This window comes from Aptenodytes patagonicus, unplaced genomic scaffold, assembly GCF_965638725.1.
Source record: "Aptenodytes patagonicus unplaced genomic scaffold, bAptPat1.pri.cur scaffold_64, whole genome shotgun sequence".
In the NCBI taxonomy this organism is placed as follows: Eukaryota; Metazoa; Chordata; class Aves; order Sphenisciformes; family Spheniscidae; genus Aptenodytes; species Aptenodytes patagonicus.
In genome coordinates, this window is record NW_027472014.1 from 66,646 (window position 1) to 94,281 (window position 27,636).

The 27,636-nt window shown below is 53.1% G+C and overlaps 1 protein-coding gene across 1 annotated transcript; it reads left to right on the plus strand.

Annotated features, from left to right (window-relative positions):
* On the plus strand, positions 1-27,445 carry LOC143173330 (ubiquitin carboxyl-terminal hydrolase 36-like). The gene is given in 13 exon segments (XM_076363540.1): positions 1-66; positions 217-365; positions 23,270-23,354; positions 23,665-23,768; positions 24,075-24,212; positions 24,490-25,186; positions 25,838-25,965; positions 26,412-26,557; positions 26,560-26,757; positions 26,789-26,959; positions 27,108-27,145; positions 27,147-27,224; positions 27,314-27,445. Coding segments are annotated over 13 exon segments (2,130 nt in total).
* The last annotated feature ends 191 nt before the right edge of the window (positions 27,446-27,636 follow it).

Consider the following 27,636-nt stretch of genomic DNA (forward strand, 5'->3'; position numbering starts at 1 on the left):
ATGGATGGTTTTCAGGACCAGCTCCTGGGTCCACTTCCACCGGGGCTAGCGATAGCTGTATTTCAGGTAGGTAATTCAGATTTCATCCTTTGTCCCCTGACCATCCCCACAGGCCCAGCAGCACAGAAAGTCAGTGGGCTGCATTTGGGCAACTTGCTCCACGGGGCTCGTGGCGAATGTTGTGTCTGCATCCCTGCTCTTGTGTTCTCCCTGTAGGGTCCTGGTCAACAAAACAAGCTGTTTGGCCTGGAAATGACCATCGTGGCTAAAGATGGACTCCTCTTGGTGGATGCCAGCCAAGCTGTGGGAATGTCTCTGGCACACATGCTGTTCCAGCTTTCAATCCCCAAGATGCCGGAATTAAGGCAGGTCCAACCGGAAGAAAATTGGCCGTTTTTACTGAAAGAGGGGAGGAAGCACCAGCACTGAGGAGCCATTCATATCCTGCCAAGAGCCACATGGAAATGAAATGTGTGGTGAGCTTAGGCAGGACTACTCATGGAGCTACTCCATGGCAGGTGCTACTCCATGGAGCAGCACACTTGGGTATTAAGGCTTTATCAGAGTTGGGTGTTAAGGCTTTATCCCACTTGGGTGTTAAGGCTTTATCCTTGGCATCCACGGCTGGATGAGCGCCAGAAAGCAAGGAGGGAGATCCTTCGAGGCGCCAGGGGAGGGGAGTGAGGGGAGACTCCCCAGCAGCAAGATTTTTCACTCTCTTTATTAAAAAAGAAAAAACAAACAAACAAACTGTAAATTTCCTTCCAAAGACCCAAGCACAGCACATCTTCCAAAAGTTGATGGCATCGCTGGTCTTTGCCTCTCCGTTGCAACAGTTGAGATACCATAAAAACCTGTTCCTCTGCACGCTTCAGTACAGCCAAAAGCATTAGCAAATCTGCCAGTCCTTTTTGGTAGCCTGATGTATTGCAGCACTGGGGATTGGATTTTTTTTTCCCCCCTCCCCAAAAGTGAAACCATATGGGGGATCTCTTATCTCACTGATTTTTCTATCATAAATGAAACTTTTAAAAAAGTTAAAATTGTGTAATTTACAAACTGACTTGCATTGTTTAAACTGTAACTGCCAAATAGCTGTAGCATACAATGTATTAGGTGCACTTAAGCAGTTCGGTATTTGTTCTGAATGTTTAAAAAGAGGCAACTGAATGTTATGGGGTTTTTCCCAATGTTTTGAGAGAGTGCTCTGAAGGACCTTATTTCTGCCTTGCTTTCGACAGCACGTTTCCCTGGCAGTGCAGTAGCATCTCTCTTGGGCAGTGCAGCTGGCCAGATGTCCCTCCTAATTATGTAACCCACAAAAAAAAACCCCTAGTCAAATTGTAACTGTATTTTGGAGATAGAGAATGTAATGGTATCAACTCACAGCTATGCAAGTTAAATCAATGCAAAAGGAAAATCAAATACTTGTATACCAGAAGTATTTTTATTGGAGGTATATAAACATACGCACAACTTTTTAGCATGATGTGAATTACTGAGATTTGTTGGGTTTTTTTTTCATTTTCCTCTTTAAAGTTTTACACTTCACTTTCAGCTTTATTGACCAAGCAAGCAAGATGTGCAGCAGCAGCATCAAGGGCTGTAGCTGTTGCGGTGGATCTGTAAGCGTAGATTCTGATGACGGTACAACCTTGTCCTGCAGCCTCGCAGGGTTATCTCCCTGCAGCAGTGCTGTGAGGAAGTGTTGTGGTTTAACCCGGCAGGCAGCTAAACAGCGCACAGCCGTTCACTCACTCCCCCCCACCTCCCAGTGGGATGGGGGAGAGAATCGCGGAGAGGAAAGAAAAGTAAAATTTGTGGGTTGAGATAACGACAGTTTAACAGGACAGAAAAGGAAGGGAAAATACTACTACTACTACTACTACTACTACTACTACTACTACTACTACTACTACTGATAAAAGAATATAGAAAATAAGTGATGCACAATGCAGTTGCTCACCACCCGCTGACCGATGCCCAGCCAGCTCCCGAGCAGCGGTCACCCCTCCCCTGGCTAACTCCCCCCAGTTTATGTACTGAGCATGACGTCATATGGTATGGAATGTCCCTTTGGCTGGTTTGGATCAGCTGTCCTGGCTGTGCCCCCTCCCAGCCTCTCACTGGCAGGGCATGAGAAGCTGAAAAGTCCTTCACTAGTGCAAGCACTACTTAGCAACTACTACAACATCGATAAACACATCGATAACATCGGTGTGTTCTCAAGATTATTCTCATCCTAAATCCAAAAGACAGCACCGTACCGGCTACTAGGAAGGAAATTAACTCTATCCCAGCTGAAACCGGGACAGGAAGGGATGAGACATTTTCCAATACCAGCGGGAGTGTTTACTTTTATGCTAAGAATGAGTTCAAAATTGTATCAATTAGTCTTAATACTGATTTTAAGTGTTCAAATCACTCTAGCTTTTAAAGGAGGTGGTGTATTTCGAGCTGACTTGTTTACCTAGAATCCTCCTTTAGCTCAACGACTGTCCTATCCCTTATTCTGACTGACTTCCTCTACTTTCTTCTGTGCTATTTTTTTAATATGCTGAAATATAATTTGGGGGTTTTGTTTTCTAGATGTCTTGTTGTAAGCGTCTCGTGGTGCTCAAGAGAGACCCCCCAGCCCAGGTTTGCCTGCCGGTCGTGAAGCGTACTGACGGTAAGGGGCCAGCCCTGTGTCTGGAGGCTCCTGGCTCTGTCTCCAGTGGGTGCCCCACAGGTGCGGTGGCGAGGGCTGTCTGGTGGGGAGAGTCCGGGGCCAACAGGGACCAGGGACGTTTGTGGCCCTGGGGAGCCCGTCCCAGCCGGGGAACGGAGCGGGAGCATCGCGGAGCAGAGCCTGGGCAAGAGACGTGGCACCATCCCCTGGCACACTGCCCCTCCATGGGGCAGCCATCAGCCCCACAGGGGCAGGGGCTGGGGGGGCTTCAACCGTTTGGGGGGCTGCCCCCCCTTTATTTTTCTAGCAGAGCTTCTCTTTTTGGGGGGGCGGCGTGTACATATGCAAACGGCAATCTTTAAGTACCGAGCTGCCGGTCAGGGCCGTTTCCCTCATTTTGTTGCTTTTTTTTGGGGTGAATAAAAAGGGGTGGGAAGGGGCTGGGGGGGTGATGACATCATTTGAGGCACCCCAAAGTCACTAGGGGGGCGATGATGCAGCAGAGGAGCAGGTGAGTGGGGGATGGGGGGGCCCAAAACAGGGGAGTCACAGCCCCAAAATGCCTGAAAATTCGGGGGGGGGTGGTGGTGGTGTAGGTTTTAAAAAAAATTAAAAACTGTAAGTATGGATGTGAGGCAGTGAAATAGAGAAAAATCTCTCATTTGTATATATATTGAAAAATAATACTCATTGATATATATAAAAAGATTTCAAAATAAAACCCTATATCTACTATATCATATAAAGGATTTTAGAATATCAATGTATTCTAAATAGAGATATATAGGCTTTTAAAATACAAAAATAACTCATGTATCTATAAATGAAAAAATAAAGGACTTGAAAATGCAAAAAAGATTATATAGGAAGGAATTTAAAATAGAAAAAAGTCTGAATAGATAGAGCTAGCTACACTTCCTATGTGTTACATAGTAAGTCTTAAGTAGGTATTATATGTAATCTAAATAGAGATTGTATGTAAGTGTAAATATATTTAAGTCTAAATAGATATAATTGTAAGTAGATATCTAAGTCTAAAAAGATACTAAAAATAGGTAAGTCTAAACAGATAGCTAGTCTAAAGAAATGGCCTATATAATAAGTGTAAATAGGTATATAAGTGTAAATAGATATATTCTATAGAAGTGTAAATAGACATAGTCTAAATAGATATAATATGTAACTAAATAGATGAAAGTGTATCTATAATGTATAAGTCTAAACAGATATTATATGTAGGTGTAAATAGATAATATAAATAAAACAGATTCCTTAAATATACATGTGTGTAAATAGATGCATAAGTGTAAATGTCTATGCTATATAAGGTTTTCAAAATGCAAAGAAACCCTATTTTTAGAAAGGACTGAAAAACTTAACCCCCCCTGTGAAGTCTATTGAAGATGTAAAAGCGCTTTCAAAAGCTGCCCCTTCCCCCTTCTCTTTTTCCCCCTTTTCCCATCCCGATTTGGTGTCGATTCCCCCAAACGGGGACTCTCCCCTGTGGGGCTGTAGACGCAGAGCGGGAGCTGCCGCCACAGCACAAAAATACCACAAAATGCAACGTGGGAAAAAAACCCCAATTTTTTTGGAAAATAACCAATTTGGGGCTCCCGGGAAAGCCAAATTGACCTGGATTTGTGTAGCTGGAAAGCAGGAAAAAACCCAACCCCCTCCCATTTTCATGCACAAAACGAAAAGCAAAAATCACCAATTTTTATGTTGTGGAAAAGCGCCAAAAAAACCCAGAACTGAGTATTTTGGAAAAGCAAAACCCCAAATTCTTATATTATGGAAAAGCAAAAAAACCCTCAAAAAACCAGTGACCAGAAGTCGGTACTGCAGCTCGGAAGCCACGCACGCGCAGTGGCGTCCCTGTGATCCACGCTGCCGTCTGCCGGTAACACGGATGCGATGCTGTGGTGCCTGCAGGGTGGTGCCACCACGCTCGTTGCTGCCTCCCGGTAAGGCAATGCTGCTGCCGCCCTACGTGCGCGGTGTCGGCGCGCGCTCGGCAAAGCGCGGAACTGCGGCGCCGGTGCCACCCCCGGGCACGCGCCGCCCGGCGGGTGCTCGCTGCTGCTGCCGCCTGGTGGCCGCAGCGCGGTTCTGCAGCGCCGGCACCGCACAGGTGCGCAGCCGCCGCCTTGGCTGGTGCCGCAGCATGGTGGTGTGCCAGGCGCGATTCCCGGTGGTGGGTGAGGGCCGGGACCACTGGTGAGGCGAGCGAGCCCCTTTGGCGGGTGTGGGGGGTGTCTCCTGCCCGCTAGCCACCCGGGGGTGGCGGGACGGGAAGCTTCAAACCTCCCTCTGCGGCAGGCTCCTGGTCCGCTGGAGGTGAGCCGGGTCAGGGCAGCCCCAGGGAGTTACCCGAGAGCTGACAGAAGGGAAGAGGGGAAGGCCACCCTCCCTGGCTCAGACACCAGGCACCTCCCCAACTTTCCAGGGCTCCCCCTGAGCCTCTCCTGGCCCCGCTCGCGCCGGGCAGCTGCCCTCAGCTCCAGCACCTCCCCTGAAGCCCATCCCATAGCCCCAGGTCTCCCCTAGGACCTGTTGTGAAGGTGGCAAGCTGGCCCTCGAACGTGCTTGATTCTCCCTTAACGTGGGTGCCGTTAGCAGCAGTGCAGGGAAAGAGCAGCATCTCCAGAAGCCTCTGTGGAAGGAGGGGATTCGGCCAGGGGCGAGCTATGGTAGTAACGGTGGCTGCTTCTTCTTTCCCTCTCCCAGAAGCCACGCTGAGGACGCGGTTCTCCGTTCCTCCCCTGGGGATGCCATTGACTGCACCCGCCTCAGGCTTGCGTGGGTTGTCTCTGCCCAGCCTCACTCTCCTCGCAGCATGGGGGTGAAAAGGAACAGGCGGAGCACTTGCTGGCTGTGGACAGGAGCTGCCGTGGCTGAAGCTGGAGAGGGCAGAGAAAGGTAAAGAAGATGAAATTGAAGGCCACCTGTCCGGCAGCTGCCTCCAGCTGCAGGCAAGAGGGAGCCTGCCTCTCCGGGTGAGGAAGGATCCCTCTTCGTAGTCCGCAGCAGGCCAGGCCACCAACGTGCACCGTAGGTCTGTATGCATAACCCAAAGCGCAGTACGGCCATGTAGTGCACGAGCAAGCAAGGCTACGTGTCTAGGAAGCCTCATCTCGTAAGAGCTGTGAGACACCTACGTATTCTCTTAGGTGGAGGACAGCCAAGCGACTGGGGTTACAGAAGAGGAAGGGAGGAGAGAAGGAGAAAGAAGCATCTGACCTGTCAAATTCTCCTGGCAGCGCTGAGAGCGAGAGCTGCAGTGAGTCCGGGGCCCTCAGGGCCCTGTTGCCCCTCTTGTGCATCCCAGGCCCTCCCTGCCCCTCTCCTGGCTCTCTCTCTTTCCCATGCTGCTGTGATTTTTTTTTTTTTTTTGCTTCTCTGTACCTCTCCTGTCTATTCTTCTGTCCTGCTCCCTCTTCCTCTCTCCCTTTATCTCTCTTGTTCTACTGCTCCCTTTTCTTCTCTGCACTTTTGTCCTGCTCCCTCTCCCTTCTTTTTTTCACCCTCCGTCTCTGTCCTGCAGCCCATCACTGGTTTTTGCCTTTTCCATCTCTTTGTCCTGATCTGTATCTGTCTCTTTTTCCTCCACAATTTTTCTGGCCTCTTCCCTGGTGTTCTTCTCCTCTCTGCGCCTGGACGTGCTGCTCCGTGTCCCTGCCTTCCTCTCTCTCTCTCCCTCTCCTTCCTGCACAGCAGGGTTCGTATGCGTAACCAACATTGCAGTACAGCCATGTAGCATGTGTGCATGTGAGGCTATGTATCTGGGAAGCCTCATATTATAAGAGCTGTACGACACCAACCTGTTCTCTTTGGTGGATGACAGTCAAGCGACCACAGCTACAGAGGAGGAAGGGAGGGGGGAGAGAGAGAGGCAAAGACGCGTCCGAACTGCCAAATTCTCCCAGCAGCTCTGAGAGCGGGAGCTGTGGTGAGTCCTGGACACCCGGGGCCGTGTCGTCTCTGTTCTGCATCCTGGTCCCTCCCTGCCCCCCCCTTCTCTTTCACTGCTGTCATTTTTTGTCGCTTCCCTGCACCTCTCCCCTTCTCGTTCTCCAAGTCCCCCTCTTTCTCTGTCATTCTACCTCTCTGTTTCCTTTTTCTCTCTGTGCTTCTGTCCTGTTCCCTGTCCCTCTTTTTTTCATCCTCTGTCCTGCAGCCCATCACTATTTTTGTCTTTCTCCATCTATCTGTCTGCCTTCCTATCCCAATTTAATTTTTCCCCGTCTGCCCTTTAGCCCTTCACAATTCCCATCCCCCCTCCCAACTCTGTCTGGCTCCACGTCCCTATTTTTTAATTCCTCTCTGCCCTGTATTCTAGATATACTTTTTCTTTCTTAGATTCTCTCGTTCTAGGTCCCTGTCCCCCCTAGGCTGTTTGGGTGCATGCGCCTCCCCCTGGCGCATTTGGGAGTGCATGCACCCCCCCAGGCCTGTTATATTCATGCTCCCCACCCCCGGGCGTGTTTGGGTGCGCAATCCCCCTCCCAGTACTGTTTGGGAGTGCACAACCCCCCCGCATAGCAGTTTGTGTGCGCATGCCCCCCCCGCAGGCCTGTTTGGATTCCTGCACCCCCCTCCAGGGCCTTTTCCAATGAGCGTGCCTCACCCCCGGGACTGTTTGCATGCACGCGCACCCCTCTGGGCCTGTTTGAGTGTGTGCACCCCCCTCCCGGGCTTGTTTGGGTGTGCGCCCACCCCCCGGGCCTGTTTTGGAGCATGAGCCTCACCCCTGGAACTGTTTGGGTGCACAGGGCCCCCCTCCGGGGTTGTTTGGGTGTGCGTGTCTCCCCCGGGCCTGTTTGGACTCGCGCGCCCCCATTGCCTGGCCTCTGGGTGCACGCGCCACCCCTCAAAGACTGTTTGGGTGTGCCCGCCTCTCCTGGGCCCATTTGGGTGCGCAATCCCACCCTCCCAGGCCTGCTTGGGTGCGCGTGCCCCCCTCCCGGGTCTGTTTGGGTGCACGTGCCCCCCTCCCGGGCCTGTTTAGTGTGCGGCCTCCATCCTGGGCCTGTTTGTGTATGCGCGCCCCACTCTTGAGCCTGTTTGTGTGTGTGCGCTCTCTTCCCGGGCCTGTTTGACTGCGTGAGCCCCCCTCCCGTTTCTGTTTGTGTGCACATGCCCCCCTCCCAAGCATTTTCCGTGCGCGAGCCCCCCTCCCGGGCGTGTTTGACTGCGCACACCTCACTCCCGGGCCTGTATGGGTGCGAGCTCCCTTCTCCCGGGACTGTTTGACGGCGTGAGCCCCTCTCCCGCGCCTGTTTGTATGTGTGCGCCCTCCTCCCGGGCCTCTTTGTGTGCGCGCGCCCCCACCAGGGAGTCATTATCTGTGTGCGCCCCCCTCCCAGGACTGTTTGTGCTGCATGCCCCGCTCCAGGGTTTCTTTGTGTGCGCACGCCCCCCTGCTGGGTCTGTTTAAGTTCACGCGCCCCCCTCAGGGGCCTGTTTGTTTGTTCGTGCTCCGCTCCTGGGCCTGTTTGAGTGTGCGAGCCCCCCTCCGGGGCCTGTTTGTGTGCATGATCCCCCGTCACAGGCCTGTTTGTGTGCGCGTGCCTCAATCCTGGGCCTGTTTGTGTACGCGCGCCCTCCTCCCGGGCCATTTTCACTGCGTAGGCACCCCTCTCGGGCCTGTTCGTGGGTGCACGCCCCCCTCCTGGGATTGTCTGTGTGCTCGTGCCTCCCTCCGGGGCCTGTTTGTGTGCACGTGCCCCCCCTCACAGGCCTGTTTCTGTACACGCAACCCCCTCCCGGACCTGTTTGTGTGCTCGCGCCCCCCTCACGGGCTTGTTTGTGTATGCGTGCCCCTGTCCCGGGCCTGTTGGTCTGCATGCACACCCCTCCCGGCCCTGCTTGTGTACTCACACCTCCCACCAGTGCCTGTTTCTGTACCAGCGCCCCACTCCCGGGCCCGTTTGTGTGAGTGCTACCACCTCCCGGACCTGTTTGTGTACGCGCCCCCCCCCCGTACTAGGCCTATTTGTCTGCACGCACACCCCCCCGGCCCTATTAGTGTGCTCGTGCCTCCCTCCGGTCCCTGTTTGGCTGCACGCTCCCCCCTCCCAGGCCTGTTTGTATGCGCGCGCCCTTCTCCTGGGCCTGCTTGACTGCATGAGCCCCCCCCCGGGCCTCTTTGTTTTCACACGCCGCACTGCCGGCCCTGTTTGTTTGCGCGTGCTCCCCTCCCGGGCCTGTTTCTGTGCGCACTTCCTCCTCCCAGGCCTGTTTGACTGCGTGAGCCCCGGGCCTTTTTCAGTGCATGAGCCACTCTCCCGGGCTTTTGTGTGCGCATGCCCCTCTCCTGGGCCTGTTTGTCTGCACACACACCCTTCCTGGGCCTGTTTGCATGCTCCCGCCTCCCTCCCGGGCCTGTTTGACTGCATGAGCCTCCCTCCGGGGCCTGTTTGTCTGCACACACCCCACTTCCAGGCCTCTTTCTTTTTGTGTGCCGCCCTCCTGGGCCTGTTTGTGTGCGCGCGCCCTCCTCCCGGGCCTGTTTTTCTGCGAGAGCCCCTGTCCTGGGCCTATTTGGCTGCATGCACCACCTTCCTGGGCTTTTTGTGTGTGCGAGTCCCGGTCCCCGGCCTGTTTGACTGTGCGAGCCACCACCCCGGGCCTGTTTTCGTGCGCACGCCCCCCTCCCACACCTGTTTGTGTTCGCACGCCCCACTCCCAGGTCTGTTTGGTTGTGCATGCCCCCATCTGGGCCTGTATATGTGTGTGTGCCCCCCCCGGAACGTGCCTGTTTGTGTGCATGTGGCGCCGGAGCGGGCAGAGGCCAAGGGGCCTGAGGAGAAATGGGTGAGAGGCAGGCCGGGGGCAGCCAGGGCAAGGGGTGCTGCAGGAGGAGGAGCAGGTATCTGCCAGTGCGGATGGGCCTGGGGGGAGGGACCTGGAGACCTCATCACCCACGGGCCCTGCCATGGCCCAGTTCAGCAGCCCTGGGCCCGAGCGCTCAGCCCCAGGGACAACCCCACAGCCAGGGTCAGAGCGGTTCCTGCTGCTGCCCCGAGGGTGGCCAGCCCCAGCCCTGGCAGCTGGAGGTCAGCGTTTTGTGTCCGCAGGCCAGGGGAAGGTAGAGTGGCCTCCTCTCTGACAGGTGGCTCCAGGCTTTGGAGCAGGCATGCTCTGGTGGGGACAGACCGGGTGCGTTTGCTGACCCCAGGCCTTCATGTGCGTCTCGTGCTCATGGACAACCCCATCTCTGTTGACAGTCTTTCATAAATGGGGATTTCCAGACATGGAAGTTGTTTCTCCCTCCTGGTGGGAGCACGCTCCGGGGCTTTGTTGTCAGAGAAGCAAGTGGGGAGTGCTCCTGGTTGGATGCAGCTCCCTTGGCAGATGCTTGTGCCCCTCTCTCGGCCCCAAGGTCTGATACGTGCCTTTCCCCCCACCCAATCTGTGCTGCTGGCTTTTGGGAAATGGGGGTACCGAGGGTGGACGGTTTTACCACAGCCGGGAAGTTCCGGTCAGCCTGTCAGGGACTTTTTTTCTTCCTGGTTCTTGCAGTAACAAGGTGGGTTTTTTTAAAAAAAGTATTTTTTCTAAGGAAACTTCACCAAGGAAAGCGTAGCCTTTACCTCTGATTGCTCCTTGTGTGGATTGTATCTGTCCTCAGCCAGGTGCACAGCAGCTTTCAGATGAGTGGGACTATTCCAGGGTGAAGTGAACAGTCAGGATCCCAAGCCTGTTTAAGGCAATCAGGTGAAAATGTGCAGTTAGAGCTGTCTGCGTTGCTTACACTTTGGACTGCAGTGCTCCCCTCTAGTTGTCTCTAATACTCGCTTCTACCAGTCGGTTCCATCAGGTTTAAATTTCTGTAAATTGATGTTACGCTTTGCAACTGTTTCTACTTGATTCTTCACAGATTTGAAAATTCCCTGTTCGGAACAGGGACCCTGTTCGGGTCTCTCTACTTTCTTCTCCCCCATGTCCCGCAGAACCGTATTTGACGCAGGGGCTGCAGAGTCTGTGTTTCCTCCTCATGGTGAGGAAAAAGGGACATGAAAAAGAAAGCGATGGTGATTCTGAAAAGACCCCTTTCTTTGTGCTCATTTTCACGTTCCGTTGCCTGTTGTGGGTTCTTAAATGATGGGAGTTACTCTGAGTGTTAGCAATCCCTGTTTGCATCCCTGTGCTCAGGAGGTGCATCAGCAACTCTGTTTGGGCATTGCTTATGTCAGACAGGTAACCGCAGCCCTTTCTGAAAAATAGCTCCTGGGTGAGTTAGTTCCTAGGCCATAGCAGAAGGGTTTCTGTTTGCATCTGCAGGAACTCGGGAGCAAACCCTGCTGACAGAAAGCCTCAGAAGAAAGGGAAGACTAGAGAGAGAAGAACAGATCAGTCGAGTTACGCTGCTTTACCCCCGGCGGTGTCACCCCTCCTGGCACGGTGACTCTGGGTAAGGGTGCTCTCAGGGTCTTTTCTAACCTTTTCCAGTGCTCACCACCAGAGAGCTGTCAGCCCTGGGGGAAAGCCAGCGTCCCCCTTTGTGCACCCCAGGATCTTGTCACGCTGCATAACCTCCTGCGCAAACAGAAATGGCCAATGGTTGACTTCTTCAAGGAGGCTGGTGTGGGCAGGAGGAAGATCCCAGGAGCAGACTTCACTCAAGTCATCAAAGGGCTACGTAGGGAGCAGAACGGGAGTGAACTGCTGCCATATGTCCTTGCGCGCAGGCCCCGGGTGGTTAAGTGGAAGAAATGGTGGCGGTTCAGCAAGGGGCACTTTCTCTTGTCTTACCCTCAGAGGATGACTCCCACTGTCTGGAAAGCTGGAGGGGAAAGGGAGGGCAAGGATGCGAGAAGTGGGATGTCATCTAGAGCGGGTCGCGGGAGTGAGGGTACCCGTTGCTTCACGGTCTCCAAAGCTCAGTTCTGTGGCTGCCCAGATCCTGCTGCAGACGCTGAACTGGCATCACGTTTCCCAGTGTCGATACTCGACCTTTCCCCCACCAGTCTCGTATATCTATTCCCATTGCGCTGCCTTTCAGCACATATCTGTGCAGCACTGCTCCCCCTGAGCCTCACTTCCCACAGGGTGCAGCGGTACGGAGCTGTGAGGAGCACGCTCAGGTCTACGAGGGCTTGGCAGTGCAGGTGTTAACTGATGCTCTAGTCCCAGCCAAAATAAGCCATCTCAAAACCCAGGGGGCTGGGAAGTTTGGCATGTTAACAGCCGAGCAGTGTGCAGAAGGCAGCGAAAGCCCAGTAAAGCCCAGTAAAGTTGTTAATGCTTAAAGCTCACCAGGTTTTCTTTGTGCTGCGCTTCCCTGCAGAACAACAGCAAACCTCATCCCACCTACCTGTGGGGCAAGCCTTGATGTTCTTGTGATCACACTGCGGTTGCCAGACCAAAGTTCCCATGAGAGACAAGGCTCAGGAGGACGTGGTCATCTTGTGGATTTCCTTGAATCGGGGGAATTTGACATGCAGCGGAGATCTGAGTGAAGGTCCAAACCAGTGTCTGGAGATGAGGAAAGGACAATGCAGAGAGACCAGAGCAGGTGAGAGGACACAGTGTGCTGGGAGAGCATCTCTGCATCCTCATTGACGGGAGATGCCAGAGCGGATCCAGAATATGGTTCCCTGAGGCCATGTAGCGGCCTACAGCAGAGCGGCCAGGAGGAGACTGCTGGGGAGGAGCTTGAGAAGCCAGGGGATGTGCGATACTGCAGTCAGCCCAATGGGAGGAGAGAGGTTATTCAGGCCTTGGGGTTGGGCTCAAAATCTGAAGCCTGAGGTGTAATGTCCTGTATTGGATTGTGGTAGTTGGCATTGATCATCCAGCTGATCCAAACCAGACCCTTTCTCCAGCTGTTGGCGGCAGCTGGAAGGCAGACCTTCAGAAGACCTTGCTTTCTAAAACCTGACCCAGACCAGAAGGCTTGTCATGGTACCTGTGTTGTCTTTAACTGCAGTTTTCACATCTTTGAGAGAAGAGGCCTTTGGCTGCCAGTTTGTAGTACTGGTAGCAGATTGAACATAGTTTGTGAGCATGGAAGAGAACTGGGCATGGAGAAGCAAATGCTTCAGGGCAACTGCAAAGTAGAGATGGGGGCAGTCTGTAATATTTCTGTCAGGATCAAAAGCTAAAGGATGTTTCCATTCAAAGAGCCAAGCCTGTTGGGAGCTCCAGTCTCCAAAATGCCAAACACCTGTGTCATAAACAGGGATCAGCCCTGATATTTCTTTCTGTCACTCTCTACCACAGTTTCTCTGGGCTTTTTCTTTGGTTGGTGTTTAATCTCTGGTAGGGGTACAAGCTCGATTCCATCAAACCACTTGCAAGCCTGCCACTTGCCCACCTTCTGCTGGGGGCCAAGCCAAAGGGATGAAGCCTCGTGCTCGTACCAAGCCCGAAGCACAGTTAAAGCACTGAGAAGTTCCCCCAGTCAGCCCTGAGCCGGAGTGCAGTTATCTAAGCTGGGATGGGATGGAAGAGCCTGGAAAACAATTCATCGGCAGGAGGCGATGGAAGAAGGTACAGTGTGTGTGGCACCTGGGATTAAGTGACACGCTCAGTTTTGTGCCTGGATCAGTACTGTACTTGCACATCAGAGTAGAAATTCTTGTTACTCGTCGTGGGTGCCAGAGGGCTGTTCCTGCTCTCTCCTCCCCCGTGCATTAATTTAATCTGTTGTGTATATGCAGGGCCTCGACAATGCTACTGTGTGGGCACCATGGATGTGAATGGGAGGTTGTCTGCATATTTGTGACTGATCTTTCTTGTTTCTTTTAAACAGGGAAATCTTGATATGTACTCCCCAGGAACTAAAGAAATGCAAAGAACTGATGAAGAAAGAGGTGCCAATCAAGGAGGGAGTGTAGGTCAGTTCTGGTTTTAATTTGTCTTGACTGTGTTCCAGCCAAAAGCCTTGTCTTAGGCAATTGAAAGGAGCTGAACTACTGGGTATTTGTCATCCCTGCACAATTCTGCATTGCTACAGACTTTACCAGCCATAGTCATGGACTCTGGGCCAGTACTGTAGTGAGGTCAAAGCAGGTATTAAAAAAAAAACAACCCTGTGCTTTTCCAAAATGTTTACAAGGTTGAAAACAACAGCTGGCTGTGGGCAGGTGGGAATACACAGAACTGGGCAGTGTCACTCAGCATGAGGAACAGTGATGTGAGTACAGCCGTAGCGTGACAGTTCTCATGGCCTTGAGCAGCACAGCGAGGATTTCCAGGCAGCAAGGCCAGCTGCCAGGGGTGTGTGAACACCTCCTCCCGAGCATGGAGATGGCTTTGGGAGAAGACAGTGCTGTTCCTGTTGGTGTGTAGCAGGGGACAGTTGGTGGAAGCTGCTCTCAGGGCCTGTCATTAGGACCTGTCATCGTGGTACGCGGTGGGAAACAACATGAGGGAAGGAGGCTAAGTCATGAAAGGCCATATTAACTGTATGTGTGAAGTGACGGAAACAACTTCAGGGTGTTAAGGAGACGGTGAGTTGCGATTAAGGCAGTGAGTGAGATGATCCTTGTAGGAGCTTTCTGAGTGGGTCAGAATGGGGCAAGACTGCACGTAAGGACAGAAGAGGCTCTGGCAGTAGTTGAGCTGATCAGAACTCAAGTAGGAGATGATTTGGGCAATACCTGGCAAAGTCAGCGTCTTGTATGTGTTGCGCAGACTGCGTAAGGCCTGACTGCTGGTGAGGAGAGGAGTGTGAAAGCAGTGTTGGAGTGCCACGGAATGCGGATGGAAGTGATCACAGACTCACTTCTCAGTTTTCCATGGGCTGTCTGTATACCCCACATAGCTCATGCTGCATTCAGAAAGAAGTGCCACCCTTTTGGTGAAAAGAGGGGGGGAAAAAAAAGGTAATTTGTGGCAGAGCTAGAACTTGGAGTGAGATTACCATGCTTAGTCTTACCATTCTAGAGTATTAAACACATTTCCTTGAAACACTTTCCCAAAATAAGAAGGCAGGACTTTCTGAAATAGCTCTTTTCCTGAGAGCTGCATCTGAGCTAAGCCAGATGAGAGAGTCTTGCCTGCTGTTCGTCACTGAGGCTGACGACAGGTCACCCAGCAGTTTTGGCAAGGACAGAACAAGGTAGATACATATGCTTCTCTATGCTGATTGTAGTTTCTGGAACGTGTCTTGCATAAATTGATCTTCAGGTTCTGCAGGTTGTGGGTTTGGCAGGATCTATTATGTCATTAGCATGTTGGTAATAACAAAACCCAGTGGGATGGGGTTGAAAAATGACCAGAAAAACAACAGAGAGAGGAAAATAAAACCCAAGAAAATCAAGCGATGCAAATGAAAGCAATTGCTCACCACCAACCGACCGATGCCCAGCCAGTCCCTGAGCAGTGGCTCTCCTGCCAACCTGCCCCCCAGTTTTATTGCTGAGCACGACATCATGTGGTGTGGAATATCCCTTTGGTCAGCTGGGGTCAGCTGTCCCAACTGTGTCCCCTCCCTGCTTTCTGTGCACCCCCAGCCTCCTCGCTGGCGGGACAGCGTGAGGAGCAGAAAAGGCCTTGGCACTGTGTAAGCGCTGCTCAGCAGTAACTAAAACATCCCTGCGTTATGAACACTGTTTTCAGCACAAATCCAAAACATAGCCCCATACTAGCTACTATGAAGAAATTTAACTATCCCAGCCAAAACGAGGACAGTAAGGCACTTTGGATTTCATATAATTTGCAAGAGTGCTTGAACAGTTTAATGTTATGTTGAGGTACGGTAGTTATAATGTCACCAGAAGAAAGTGAAGACAAAAAAGGTGAAGATGGCAAAGATACTCAAAAGCGTTGTAACCTTTGACAGCAGAAACATGTCATTTACAGTTTATATGAAGAGTTTTCCTTCAATGTACTGTACTTTTCAAAGATTTACAGACGACGTTTTGCTATTTCCGTATCAGAATTTAGTGATTTTAACATAAAGCTCTCCACTGAAATGTAAAACAAATGACCGATGTATCCTGGAAGGAAGGGTAATTACATAGGCTGGATAGTTTTACTCTTGTAGTTTACAGTTCTCCTTAAAACGCAGGTGTGTGGTTTTTCAGTTGTGCTGTGCAGTGATTAAAAGAAACAAACACAAAAAACCACCCCCGAAACTTCGTCTGAAATTAGAGGTGGGTGAGACACACCACATTTTCTGCTTCTTCCACTATCCTGCTTTCTCTTAAACTTGTTTGTATCACTATCATAAATTCCTTGCTTACTCTAGAGCCAAGAAAATGTAAGATAATTTTTGGGGGCCGGTCTTCTCCTGTCAGGCAGAGATGTCCATGTAGACGTGCTGGGTCGCAGAGGCAAAAGGACTATCGGTTGGGTGCGTGGTTAGTGATGGTTCTCCCTTATCCACAGTTGTCGTGGTTTAACCTCAGTCAGCAACTGAGCACCATGCAGCCGCTCGCTCACTCCCCCCCACTCCAGTGGGATGGGGGAGAGAATTGGAAGAGCACAAGTGAGAAAAACTCGTGGGTTGAGATTAAAACAGTTTAATAACGGAAATAAAATTATAATAATAATAGTATGATAATAATGATAATACACAAAGCAAGTGATGCACAGTGCAATTGCTCACCACCCGCCGACCGATGCCCAGACAGTCCCCGAGCAGCGGCCCCCCCGGCCAGCTTTCCCCAGTTTATGTACTGAGCATGACGTCACATGGTATGGAATGTCCCTTTGGCCAGTTTGGCTGTGCCCCCTCCCAGCTTCTTGTGCACCTCCAGCCTTCTCAGTCGGTAGAGCATGGGAAGCTGAAAAGTCCTTGGCTAGTGTAAGCATTACCTAGCAACAACTAAAACATCGGTGCGTTATCAACTTTGTTCTCATCCTAAATCCAAAACACTGTACCAGGTACTAGGAAGAAAATTAATTCTATCCCTGCCGAAACCAGGACACCAGGCAAGGTGGACAGCTGTTTAATTTTTTCCGTCTCCAAGGCAGCTATACCAAAAGCCCACCAGTACCCTTTTGGGTCCTTGAAATACCCTCTCCTGAGGTAGTCTATGCCAAGGATGCACGGAGCATCTGGGCCAGTCACAATGGGGTGCTTCTGCCACCCATTCCCAGTTAGACTCACTTCGGCTTCCAATACAGTTAGCTGTTGGGATTCCCCCGTCACCCCAGAAATACAGATGTGTTCTGCCCCTATATAGCTTGATGGCATTAGGGTACACTGTGCACAGGTGTCTACCAGAGCCTTACACTTCTGTGGGTCTGACGTGCCAGGCCACCGAATCCACACAGTCCAGTAAACCCGGTTGTCCCTTTCCTCTCCCTGGCTGGAGGCAGGGCCCCTCTAATCCTCATCACACTACTCATTTCTCATTTCTTGTACGTACGAGTCAGAAGTTTCTTCATTAAGATCAGGAGTAAGATCAGCCCTTCAACTCTGTCTGGGGAACTGCCCGCTGGAAACTGGCACAGCAATTTTCCTGGAAGAACCCCTTTCTGTGATTGTTTTCCCTTGCAATTCACGTACCCGTGCCCCTAGGGCTGCAGTAGGTTTCCCATCCCACTTCCTCATGTCCTCTCTGTGGTCACGCAAGTAAAACCATAGGGTGCCCCGTGGTGTGTACCCTTTATATTCTCTCTCTTGAGCAAAAGAACGCTTACTTCTAATAGCCGAGATACTGGTCCGTACAGGTGGGGAGTAGGACCTATCCTCTCTGAGTTGCTGGATCTCCCGGGACAGTTTCTCCACAGCCGAGACGAGGGAGGAAGAGAGACTTTCCTCGTGTTGCCGGAGTTGACCAGCCAATTCATCCACTGTTTGTTCCTCTCCATCTTTCCAGGTCATCATTGCCAATGAATTGGCGTATGACGATGGTGAGCTCCTTATAAACTTCCACTACATGGGTCGTGTGCACTTGACTTCGTCTGGATCTTTAGATAGTTGTTCATTGTTCAGGTCATCATAAATCACCTCCAGCACAGCTAATTCCCTCAGGTACTGGATACCCTTCTCCATGGTGGTCCACTTGCCTGGGTGACATAAAATATCTTCCTTGAAGGGATACCTTTCCTTCACGCTTGACAGGAGTTGCCTCCAAAGGTTGAGGACTCGTGTCCCTTTTCCAATTGCTTTCTCAATGCCCCCTTCCCTAGAAAGGGATCCCAGCTGCTTGGCTTCCCTACCCTCTAATTCCAGGCTACTGGCCCCATTATCCCAGCACCGGAGCAGCCAGGTGACAATATGCTCGCCTGGACGACGGCTGAAATCTTTTCGTATATCTCACAGCTCACTCAGGGATAGAGATCGGGTGGTCACTGCCTCGTTTATGAGTTCTTCCTCTTCTTCCTCCCCAATCAGCGGCTGGCTTTCCTCCTCCCGTTCTCGTGATGGCCCTTCTTCAGGGTCGTCTGTCTCGTCCACTTCTTCCTCCAGCCCCCTTTTAGAAGAAGCTTCTTCCTCCCTTACTAAACGAGCCGACTTTCGCTTCCAAAATTTCCTCTTGTGTACAGGGGCAACTGATACCGGCACAGGCTGGTTCTTTGGTTCAGCCACAGGATGTGTCACCGGGATCTGAGTGGCCGCAGTGCATGTCACCGGAGTCTGAGTGGCCGCAGGGCCTGTCGCCAGGGTCTGAGTGGTCGCAGAGCATGTCGCTGTGGTCGGAGTGTTGCCCAGGTGTGAGTGGCCGCAGTGCGTGTCGTTTTACTGTCAGAGCCAGAGACGTTCTCTTCCCTTTGAGGGTACTGAATGGTGAACAGGGCTCGGTAGGCATGGGCCAGGCCCCAGCACGTTGCAATGATCTGCATCTCTCTGGAGTTGCCAGCGTGACAGCATACTTTGTCCAAATATTCTACTAACTCTTCAGGATTCTGCACTTGCTCAGGGATGAAGCTCCCAAACACTGGGGGTGCCCATTGGCCTAGGTACTTGCCCATCCTATCCCACACACCCTGCCACTCATAACTATCCAGCCTTGGGGCAGATCTCTGGATGATATTCTTAAATTTCTTATTAACCTTAGACAAAACCGAAACTATATTCCCAAGAGATACCAATAGAAGTATCTTAACTGCCCAAGGCTGTTCAAAATACTGAAAAGTTACTGTAATGAAGGAGGAAACATCATAGAAGAATGTAGTGACACTGCCATTCTGTTTTTCCTCCGTAAAAAAAAACCTCTCAGAAAAGTTACTGCAATTGCTAGTTGTCTCCACGAAATGGTCTCCGTGGTACAGTAACGGCTTCATTGTGAAATTTACATACCACGCTAACGTCAAGGTCAATGTTCTAAAAACAAACCTCACAAGCGAGACATCACTATTCACTGCAGACCACAGCAAACTGCAAAACCCAACACCAATCTTTAACATGTACAGCAGGAAAAAGAGCACGATGCAGATTATACAAATCAATATCGAGAACAGAGAAACCAACATTGTGACCCACAACTACTAACAGATATAAGTTCCTTAATCCATTCCGGTTAATCTGTTATTATCTCAACCCTTCGTGCCCCATGTTGGGCGCCAAAAAGGACTGTCATGGTTTAACCTCAGTCAGCAACTGAGCACCATGCAGCCGCTCGCTCACTCCCCCCCACTCCAGTGGGATGGGGGAGAGAATTGGAAGAGCACAAGTTAGAAAAACTCGTGGGTTGAGATTAAAACAGTTTAATAATTGAAATAAAATGATAATAATAATAATATGATAATAATAATAATAATACACAAAGCAAGTGATGCACAGTACAATTGCTCACCACCCGCCGACCGATGCCCAGCCAGTCCCCGAGCAGCGGCCCCCCCGGCCAGCTTTCCCCAGTTTATGTACTGAGCATGACGTCACATGGTATGGAATGTCCCTTTGGCCAGTTTGGCTGTGCCCCCTCCCAGCTTCTTGTGCACCTCCAGCCTTCTCAGTCAGTAGAGCATGGGAAGCTGAAAAGTCCTTGGCTAGTGTAAGCATTACCTAGCAACAACTAAAACATCGGTGTGTTATCAACTTTCTTCTCATCCTAAATCCAAAACACAGCACTGTACCAGGTACTAGGAAGAAAACTAACTCTATCCCTGCCGAAACCAGGACAACAGTGCTGTCAGTCATGTCAGGGAATGATGCTTTGGAGGGGTTTCAAATGGGTGGTAACTGCAGAAGTACAGTACGAATATTACCACGGTAGTTGGAGGGTATGAGTGAAACAAAGATTTGAGGAGGATAATTTTAATTAGCTGTAAGATTTTTTACAACACAGCTTTTGTGGGTCAGTGACAACGATCTCAACCACGAGGGGGTGGTTGAGATTCTGTAACGGAAATTCTTTTGCTCTGGAACTGAAGTCCAAATTGCCCTCTAAAATCTTAGACTACTGAATCTGGAAGTATACAGTGTTTTTTTTCTTAAAACTGAAGACAGTTTAGTTACAGGGAGAGCCTGTTTGGAAGTTTTAGTAGTTTGGGGGCAGAGGCCAGTTGGGGGCTGGGGCCCTCGGGGGTGGGGGCTGTTTCTGCCCCATGCCCTTGGCCTGGCGCTCACAGCTGGGAACGGGCTTTCCAAAGTCCTGCTGGAAGGAGCCAGATGTGGCCACCCCTGGTACGGCCTCAGGGTCTGCTGCCAACCTGCCTTCACATCAGCTCTTCCCAGCTGGACACTGCCCAGGAGTCACTCTGAGTGTTGCTGTTCTCCTTCAGGAAGCATGGTACGCACCAAGCACACCAGAGCTGCACCTGTGCCAGGAGGAGTCTTCAAGCACAGCCGGGGCTGATGGTGACAGTTCCCACCAGCTGTCCAGCTCAGGAAGATGCAGGTAAGGTGCCACAGAGGGGGCACCGACTGATTGTCACTTCTTTTGCAGGAACAGGATTTATCAGCAGAAGGGAGGCAGGACGAAAGGCCCTTTGAGATGAAAAGTGCATCAGAGAGCTGGCGCAGTCACGATGAGAGCAGAGGGAGAAGAGAAAGAGATACAGGTGACCTGGCTGGGACAATGCTTCCGAGGTAACATCTGCCACACAAACACAGAGACAGGCAGAGGCATTGGGAGGTCGTGGAGAGGGTGGGAAAGGTGCCTGGGAGTGAGGAGAGCACGGGGAGATGGGAGACAGAGATGGAGATGGAGGGGACAAAGCCGGGGTGTTGGAAGTGAGGATGCTTCTGCTGTGCAGGTGCTTGTGGTGTCTGAGGAGCTGATAGGGCAGGAACAGGCAGGTGTGAGCAGCCATAAAGGCGACTGGTTAGAAGGGGAAATGACTGAGCAGAAGAACGTTCCCGCGAGCCCAGGAGCTGTGAGCGTGGCGACCAGAATCATCCTTGAAACATGCAGCTGGTCGCTTTGCAGCACAGCCAGGTACCGAGAATGCAGACGCCTCCAGGTCATCTCTGAAGTGAGACTCGGTTACTTTATTGGTCCCCCTTTGGGCTCACTTTTGGAGTCGGTTAGGTTTATCCGCCCACCTGTGGGATGGCTGGGTCCCCTCTGGGATCAGTTTGTCCTCCCCTCTGGGATGCTTTGGCCCTTTCTGAAATCTGTCTGATTCACTTTATACCAGTATTATATATCCATATAAGTAATCTATCATCAGGATATCTGCTGCTATTTCGAGGATAACTTCCCTGCCTAATGATAAGTTTGTAGTAACCTGCAGTAGTATACACCTACTTGGTTGTTGCTGTTCTGTTGATTATTGCGAAAAGATTGGTTGTTGCTATACGATTGATTGCTGCTGTTATTGGCTGCTGCCATATTACTGATAGATATTCTGTCACTGACTGCTGATAGAAATGGGAAGCAGGTCCATGCCCTGTACAGGCATCTGCCAAAGTGTTTTGTCCGGCTCTGGAGGGAGCTGAAGTCCTGGGTAGCAGCCCCAGACTCCACCAGGGGAGATAGGTGAAGAATTTGGTGTCTGTTGGAGGCAGGTCCGTGCCCAACAGCACTCTGGAACTCCTCCCAGGAAGTTCCGGGAGTCTTTGGGTTTCCTCCGGAGACGAGTGAATTCCCAGGCAGCAGCCCCAGAATCTTCTAAGGTAGCTACCCAAAGAGCATTGTGTATGTTGGCAGCAGGTCCATTCCTGTTTTCGCTTCAGGACTTTTCCTTCACAGACACCTAAAGTCCCAGGTAGCATTACCACAGTTTTCCTGGTTGGTTAGTTGAAGAGTTTTCTTTGTCTTGGAGGCAGGTCCATGCCTGGTAGCTCCTCAGGGATCCTCCAAGGAGTCTCCAGAATGTTTTGACCCCCCCTGGAGACAGCTGAATCTCGCAGGTAGCCACCCCAGACCTTTCCAAGTACTTGCCCCAGGTGTTTTGTGTATGCTGGAGGCAGGTCCATGCCCAGTAGCTCCCCAGGACTCCTCTCAGACATCCCCAGGAGCATATTGGTTTCTCTGGAGAGAGGTGAATTCCCAGGTAGCAGCCCCAGACTCTTCTATAGTAGCTACCTGAGGAGCTTTATGTAAGCTGGGTGCAGGTCCATGCCTGGTAGGTCCCTGGGAATTCTCCCAGTCATTCCAGGAGTGTGTTGGCCTCCCCGTGGGACACCTGAATGTCTCAGGTAGCAGACGCAGACCCTGCAAGGTTGTTAGTGGAAGAGTTTTCTTAAACTTGAAGGCAGGTCTATGTCTGGAAACTTTCCCGGGACTGTCAAACAGCTCAAGAATGTTTTAGCCTCCCCTGCGGACAGCTGAATTTTGAAGGTAGCAGCCCCAGATTCCCACAAGGAAGCTAAGCAAAGAGTTTTGTGTATGTTGGAGGCAGTTCCATGGCCTGTAGCTCTCTGGGGCTCCTCCCAGGCAGCTTTGGAGTGTTTTGACTTTGCCTGGAGACAGCTGAAGACCTCGGTAACAGACGCAGCTTCGAGCTAGGTAGTTACCTGAAGAGTCTTGTTCATGTTGGAGGCAGGTCCATTCCCAGAAGCTCCATGGGACTCCTCCCAGGCATCTCCAGGAGTGTTTTGGCTTTCTCTGGACACAGCTGAAGTGGTGGGTAGTAGCCCCAAACTCCTCCTAGGTTGCTAATGTCCTTGTTTTGTCCATGTTGGAGGCAGGTGCATGCCTGGCAGCTCCCCAGGATTCCTCCTAGGCATCCCCAAGAGTGTATTCACTTCCTCTGGAGATGGCTGAAGTCTTGGGTAGTAGCCCAGTAATCCTCCTAGGAGTTTTGTTGAAGAGCTTTTGTTCATGTTGAAGGCAGGTCTGTGTCTGGTAGCTCCCTGTGACTCCTCCCAGGTATCTGCAGGAGCGTGTTGGCCTCTGCTGGAGAAAGCTGAATTCCCAGGTAGCAGCCCCAGAGTCTTCTGCAAGTGGCTACCCGAAGAGCATTGTGTATGTTGGGGGAAGGCGCATGCCCTGCAGCTCCTTCAGACTCCTCCCAGGCAGCTAAGGAATGTTTTGGCTTCCCCTGGAGACCACGGAATTTTGCAGGTAGCAGCCCCAGACTCCTCCAGGGCATCCACCCGAGGAGTTTTATCAATGTTGGAGGCAGGTCCATGCTCTGTACCTTGCTGGGACTCCTGCAAAGCAGCTTGGGAGTGTTTTGACCTTCCCTGGAGAGGGCTGAATTTCCTGGGCAGCAGCCGCAGACGACTCCTCCGAAGTTACCTGAAAAGTGTTCTTCATGTAGGACTCAGGTGCATGCCCGGCATCTCCCCGGGACTCCTCCCAGGCATCTCCACGAGTGTTTTGTCCTCAGAGTGCTGGTGCACTCTGGGTACAGCTGCCACGCAGGGCACTACTGCTGCTAGGTGAAGGTGAGCCCAGGGTGCTCTCTTGGCACCCGCTCTGGGCTGGGGGCTGGTGGGTGCTCGTGGGTCCCTGTAGTGTGCAGAAAGGAGGGTGCTCAGCAGATGTGCGTGGTGTGGAGCACTGGATGGGGGGTACAGGCTGTGCTCCGCCGCAGGAAGCGTGGAGGTCAGCTCTCGCAGAGTCCCCTTGCCTGCCCTGGGCCACCTGTGGGTTTTGGGGAGAGGAGCTCTGCCAATGGGCGCTGTTCCTGCTGCTCTTCAGGTCAGGAGGGTCCCCGGACACAGCCCGGCCCTGTTCTCTCTTCTCCTTCTGCAGGCCAGCAATGGGCAGTGGTATCAAATGGAGAATGATGACCTGGTCTGCTCTAGCAACATCAAAGTGGTCCTCAACCAGCAGGCCGACGTGCTGTTCTACCTGAGGTGAGAGCACCCTGTGTCTCCCGGCCCCTCTGCCCCCTGCTCTCAGCATTTGGGACAGGGCTGGTAGCACGTGCCTGGGTGCAGGAAGGAGCTTGGCCCAAGTAGCCCCAATGCCCATGTGCGTGCGCTGGCTTGGAGAAGGGTGGCAGGGGGAGGTCCAGCCCCTTGTCATGGTTTTGCTGTAGATCAAGAGCACCTCGCTTCCTCGGAGCTTCTGGCTCCTGTTCATTGCGTGCATCTCTGACGAGAGCGTTCCAGTTGCTCAAACTCTTGTAGTTAACATGTGCACTTGTCTGCCTTCACCAGAATCCCCAGCCCCAAGAAGAGCTCGGAGGGGCCCGTTGCCAAAGCTGCCTCCAGCCTGCCTGGCCACACTGGCAGCATCTCCAATCAGGTCAAGAAAACTGTGACCAACAGGCCCCTGTCTTCACTGGTGATGGGTCGGGTGAGTCCTGAAGGCTGCTCTTGGCCGTCGCTCCCAGGAGCTGGGAGCTGCTGCCCCTGTGTCCGCTCTGCGAGGGCAGGTGGGCTGCAGCTTCGCAGGGAGGCAGGCGCAGTGCTGCGAATGGGCAGGCGCGAGGGAGGACAGTTTGCAGGAAGGCTCCTGCTGAGCCAAGGGTTCCTGTGTGGGCCTGGGGAGGGATGGGGAGGGCAGTATCACTCTGTGTCCCTGGCTCCTTGAATTCTCTCCTTGCTGAACTTCTCTCTTTCTCTTTGTCTCGAGACCAGACGTGCTGCTGGGGAAGAAGCTGCCAGGGCCAGAGGAGGCCAGAGTCCCTGTGGCCCACAGCACATTCGGGACAGGGCCAAAGCTGCCGAACAGAACTGCTCTGCCGAAGCTGCCTGCTAGGTCTCCGTCCCCCAAACTGCCCCTCAAAGCCATCCACACGGCCACAGCGCTGCCCGGTGACGCAGCCCGGAGGCCCAAGAAGCTGCTCTCCTTCCCGCAGCTGCCTTCTGCACCCAGAACAGTTGAGGGCTTCTGCGACAGCAGAAACGCAAGCGGGGCCAAAGCGGAGCTGCCCCAGCAGAGCTCCTGGGAGAGCAAGCAGCCACCTACGTCACCCAAGCTGCTGCTGGAGCCCAGCCCCAGCCAGGAGCCCGGGGGCAGTGGGGAGAACGCCGGGACCCTGGAGAGGGACTCCTGCGGCAGCAGCGCTGCCAGCCCAGTGCACAGCGCAGTGGGGAAGCTGGCCAAAGTGTCCCAGAAGGCCAAGAGCAGAACCGGCAGCTTCTGCACCTCGCAGGAAACGGACTGTGGCATGGACCTCCCTGCTGGCCCCGGCACTGAGCCGGCTGCTCCCAAAGACTGCAAGTTGGCAAAATTGAAATCCTCTCTGTTGGCCAGCACCACGATGGAGCTGTGCAGTACCATGTCACTGCCACTGGCCGAGAAGCTGGCGCTCTCCGCCAAAAAGGTGAGTCTGAGCTTCTGCCCGGAGACTTCAGTAGGCGCCTTGTGCCTTCTGAACTGGGGCTTGTGTTGGGGGCAAGTGTAGAGCTAATGCTGGGTATCTTGCTAAGCCAGAGGCAGCAAGGAGAGCCCCTTAGCCCCAGGGCTGTAGCAGTTGCTCTGCCCTCCCTCTGGGTCGGGGTGCGGGGCCAGGCCCCCACTGTTGTTCACATACCTGAGTGATGCAGGAGAAATGGCTCCTGCCTTCTTGCTCAGGATGGAGGGGTGGCTGTGCCAGTCCCTGCAGCGGGGCGGCCTTGCCAGCCTTCTCGGGGTAGCGTGTGGGAGCAGGTGACGCCGCAGCTGGAGGGCTGTGGAGTTGCCTCCTCCCTGGGCAGCGGCGTGGCACCTGCCCTCTGGGCGCCACTGTGCATCCAGGACTCAGGATGGTGCGCTGGGTTTTCTGTTCTTTAAATTTCCTTCCTTCCTTTTTTCCTTTGTGATTCTAACTGAAAACACTTCTGATTCTTCTTCTACCACCCCCCCCACTTCCCTCCCCCATCCGTGTCTGTTCCCCTCCCCTTTCTCTGGGCTCCCCTTTTTATTTTTTCCTCTTGTCTCAGGGAAACCTCTTTTCTTTAGACCACCAAGTTTTTCTTTATGTCAATAACTGCAGGGCAGCACCCCATGGAAGGCAAGCGGAAGTGACCGCCATGCACAGCCTCGCCCACAATTTGCTGGCCACACCTACCCCATGAACACCACCCACCCCGACTGCACTCCCTGGCCTTTTGGCAAGTCAAGGTAAGCAGTGCCAGTGGCTCCCAGGCTCCTGCACGGCAGCAAGGCCAGTAGCAGCCCTGGGGTACTCTACGGGGCAACTGTCTGGCGTGGCAGCTGGCTCAGGGGGCGATTTTGGCAGCCGGCTCTCCTGTTCTCCTGGGCTGGCAGGGCTTGCTCTGGGTCTCCCTTGTAACCTTCACCATCGGCATGTGCTGCAGCAACACTCATTCTTTCCTAGTCCCCCATGGGACAGCATGTGCCCTGCGCATGGCTGGCACTGGGCAGGTACAGGGTCACTGCGTGCGCTTGCAGCTGCTGCTCTGAGAGCAGGGTCTGATTCAGATTTCATGGCTGAGATGGTAGCAGTTGGGTGCTGTGCTCGTGCACCTCGGGGCGGGGAGGAAGAGAGGGGCTCCCGCTCCTGACCTGGCTTTCAGATCATGTCAACCTCTTTTCCTGTCCTTCAGGCTGTCCTCATCTGCTCTCAAACTGCCAAATCCTGAAAAGCCTGCCTTCAGCTTCATCCTCAACTCAGCCCCTCGGCTCCCAGCCTCCCCCCTGAACAATGGTTCCACTGCCCGCCCTTCGCACCACCTTCCTCCCTGCAGCAGGTCACCCCTGGTTCCTCAAAAAAGCAGCAGCAAAAGCAGCATCATGGAGCAGACGGCAGCCCTCATGCTCCGGCTGTGAAGGGCAAGGATGAAGTCTCCAGCCCCCCCAGGAAGAAGAATAATCTCGCTCAGGAGGGCTCGGTGTCCCTCGCAGGGAAGGAGGCAGCAGGCAAGGGTCCCAGTGGTGGCAGGGAGGTGCCGGGCTGGTGTCCTCAGCCCTCCTGTTTCCGCAGTGGCAGCGTACGCCTGGGACAGCCAGGCTGGAGGCAGGTACAGGTGCTGCCCGGCTGCCCCGAGCCCTGAGCCCAGCTGTGGGGCTGGCCCAGCACCCGGGAACCAGGAGTCGTCCAGCGTGGTGGAGGAGATGCTCAGGAACTCCTTGGTCAAGGCTTATGGCAAACAAGGTAATCCCTGCTTGCCTGGGCGGGCGAACAGCCACACAGCTCCCCTGCCACGCTCTCCCCTGCCTGCCCAGCCCAGGGTGGGGGCCCTGTGCAGGTGGGTGTGGAGGAGCACAGCACGGTGCTCCCTGCTGACCACGCTGCTCCACAGTCTTGACCTGGGAGGGTGAGAGCTCGGCTGTCAGCCAAGGATGTCATTTGGGACGCAGTGTGGGCCCGGAGCAAGACCATCATCAATGAGTGGGATGAGGAGTTTGACAGAGGGAAGGTAGGTGCTGGCCATGTCCCAGGCAGGGGCGGGTGGGAGGAGGCAGGGGACTCTGCGCTCTAACCCCGAGCCTTCCTGCCTCTGCACAGGTAAAGAAGATTAAAAAAATGAAGCGGGAGCAGAGGAGACACTTCAATCCCTTCCAGCAGCTCCAGAGCAAGCGCAACTTCTGGTCGGTGATGCATCCTGCCAAGGTGGCCAGCCTGAGCCATCGGCTCTGAGGTGAGCGAGCCCAGGGGGGCAGGGAGGGGGGCAGCTGCCTGGCGGGGTGCTAACGCCGCTCCTTTCCTCCCAGGTTGAGATCTGCGTCCCCCAGCCGGCAAACGGAGCAGTCCCAGGTCAAGGACCAGCAGGGAAGCGCTGTCCTGGGAGCTGCTGGTGGACCCTGCTGCAGAGGGGAGCGGAGGGGACG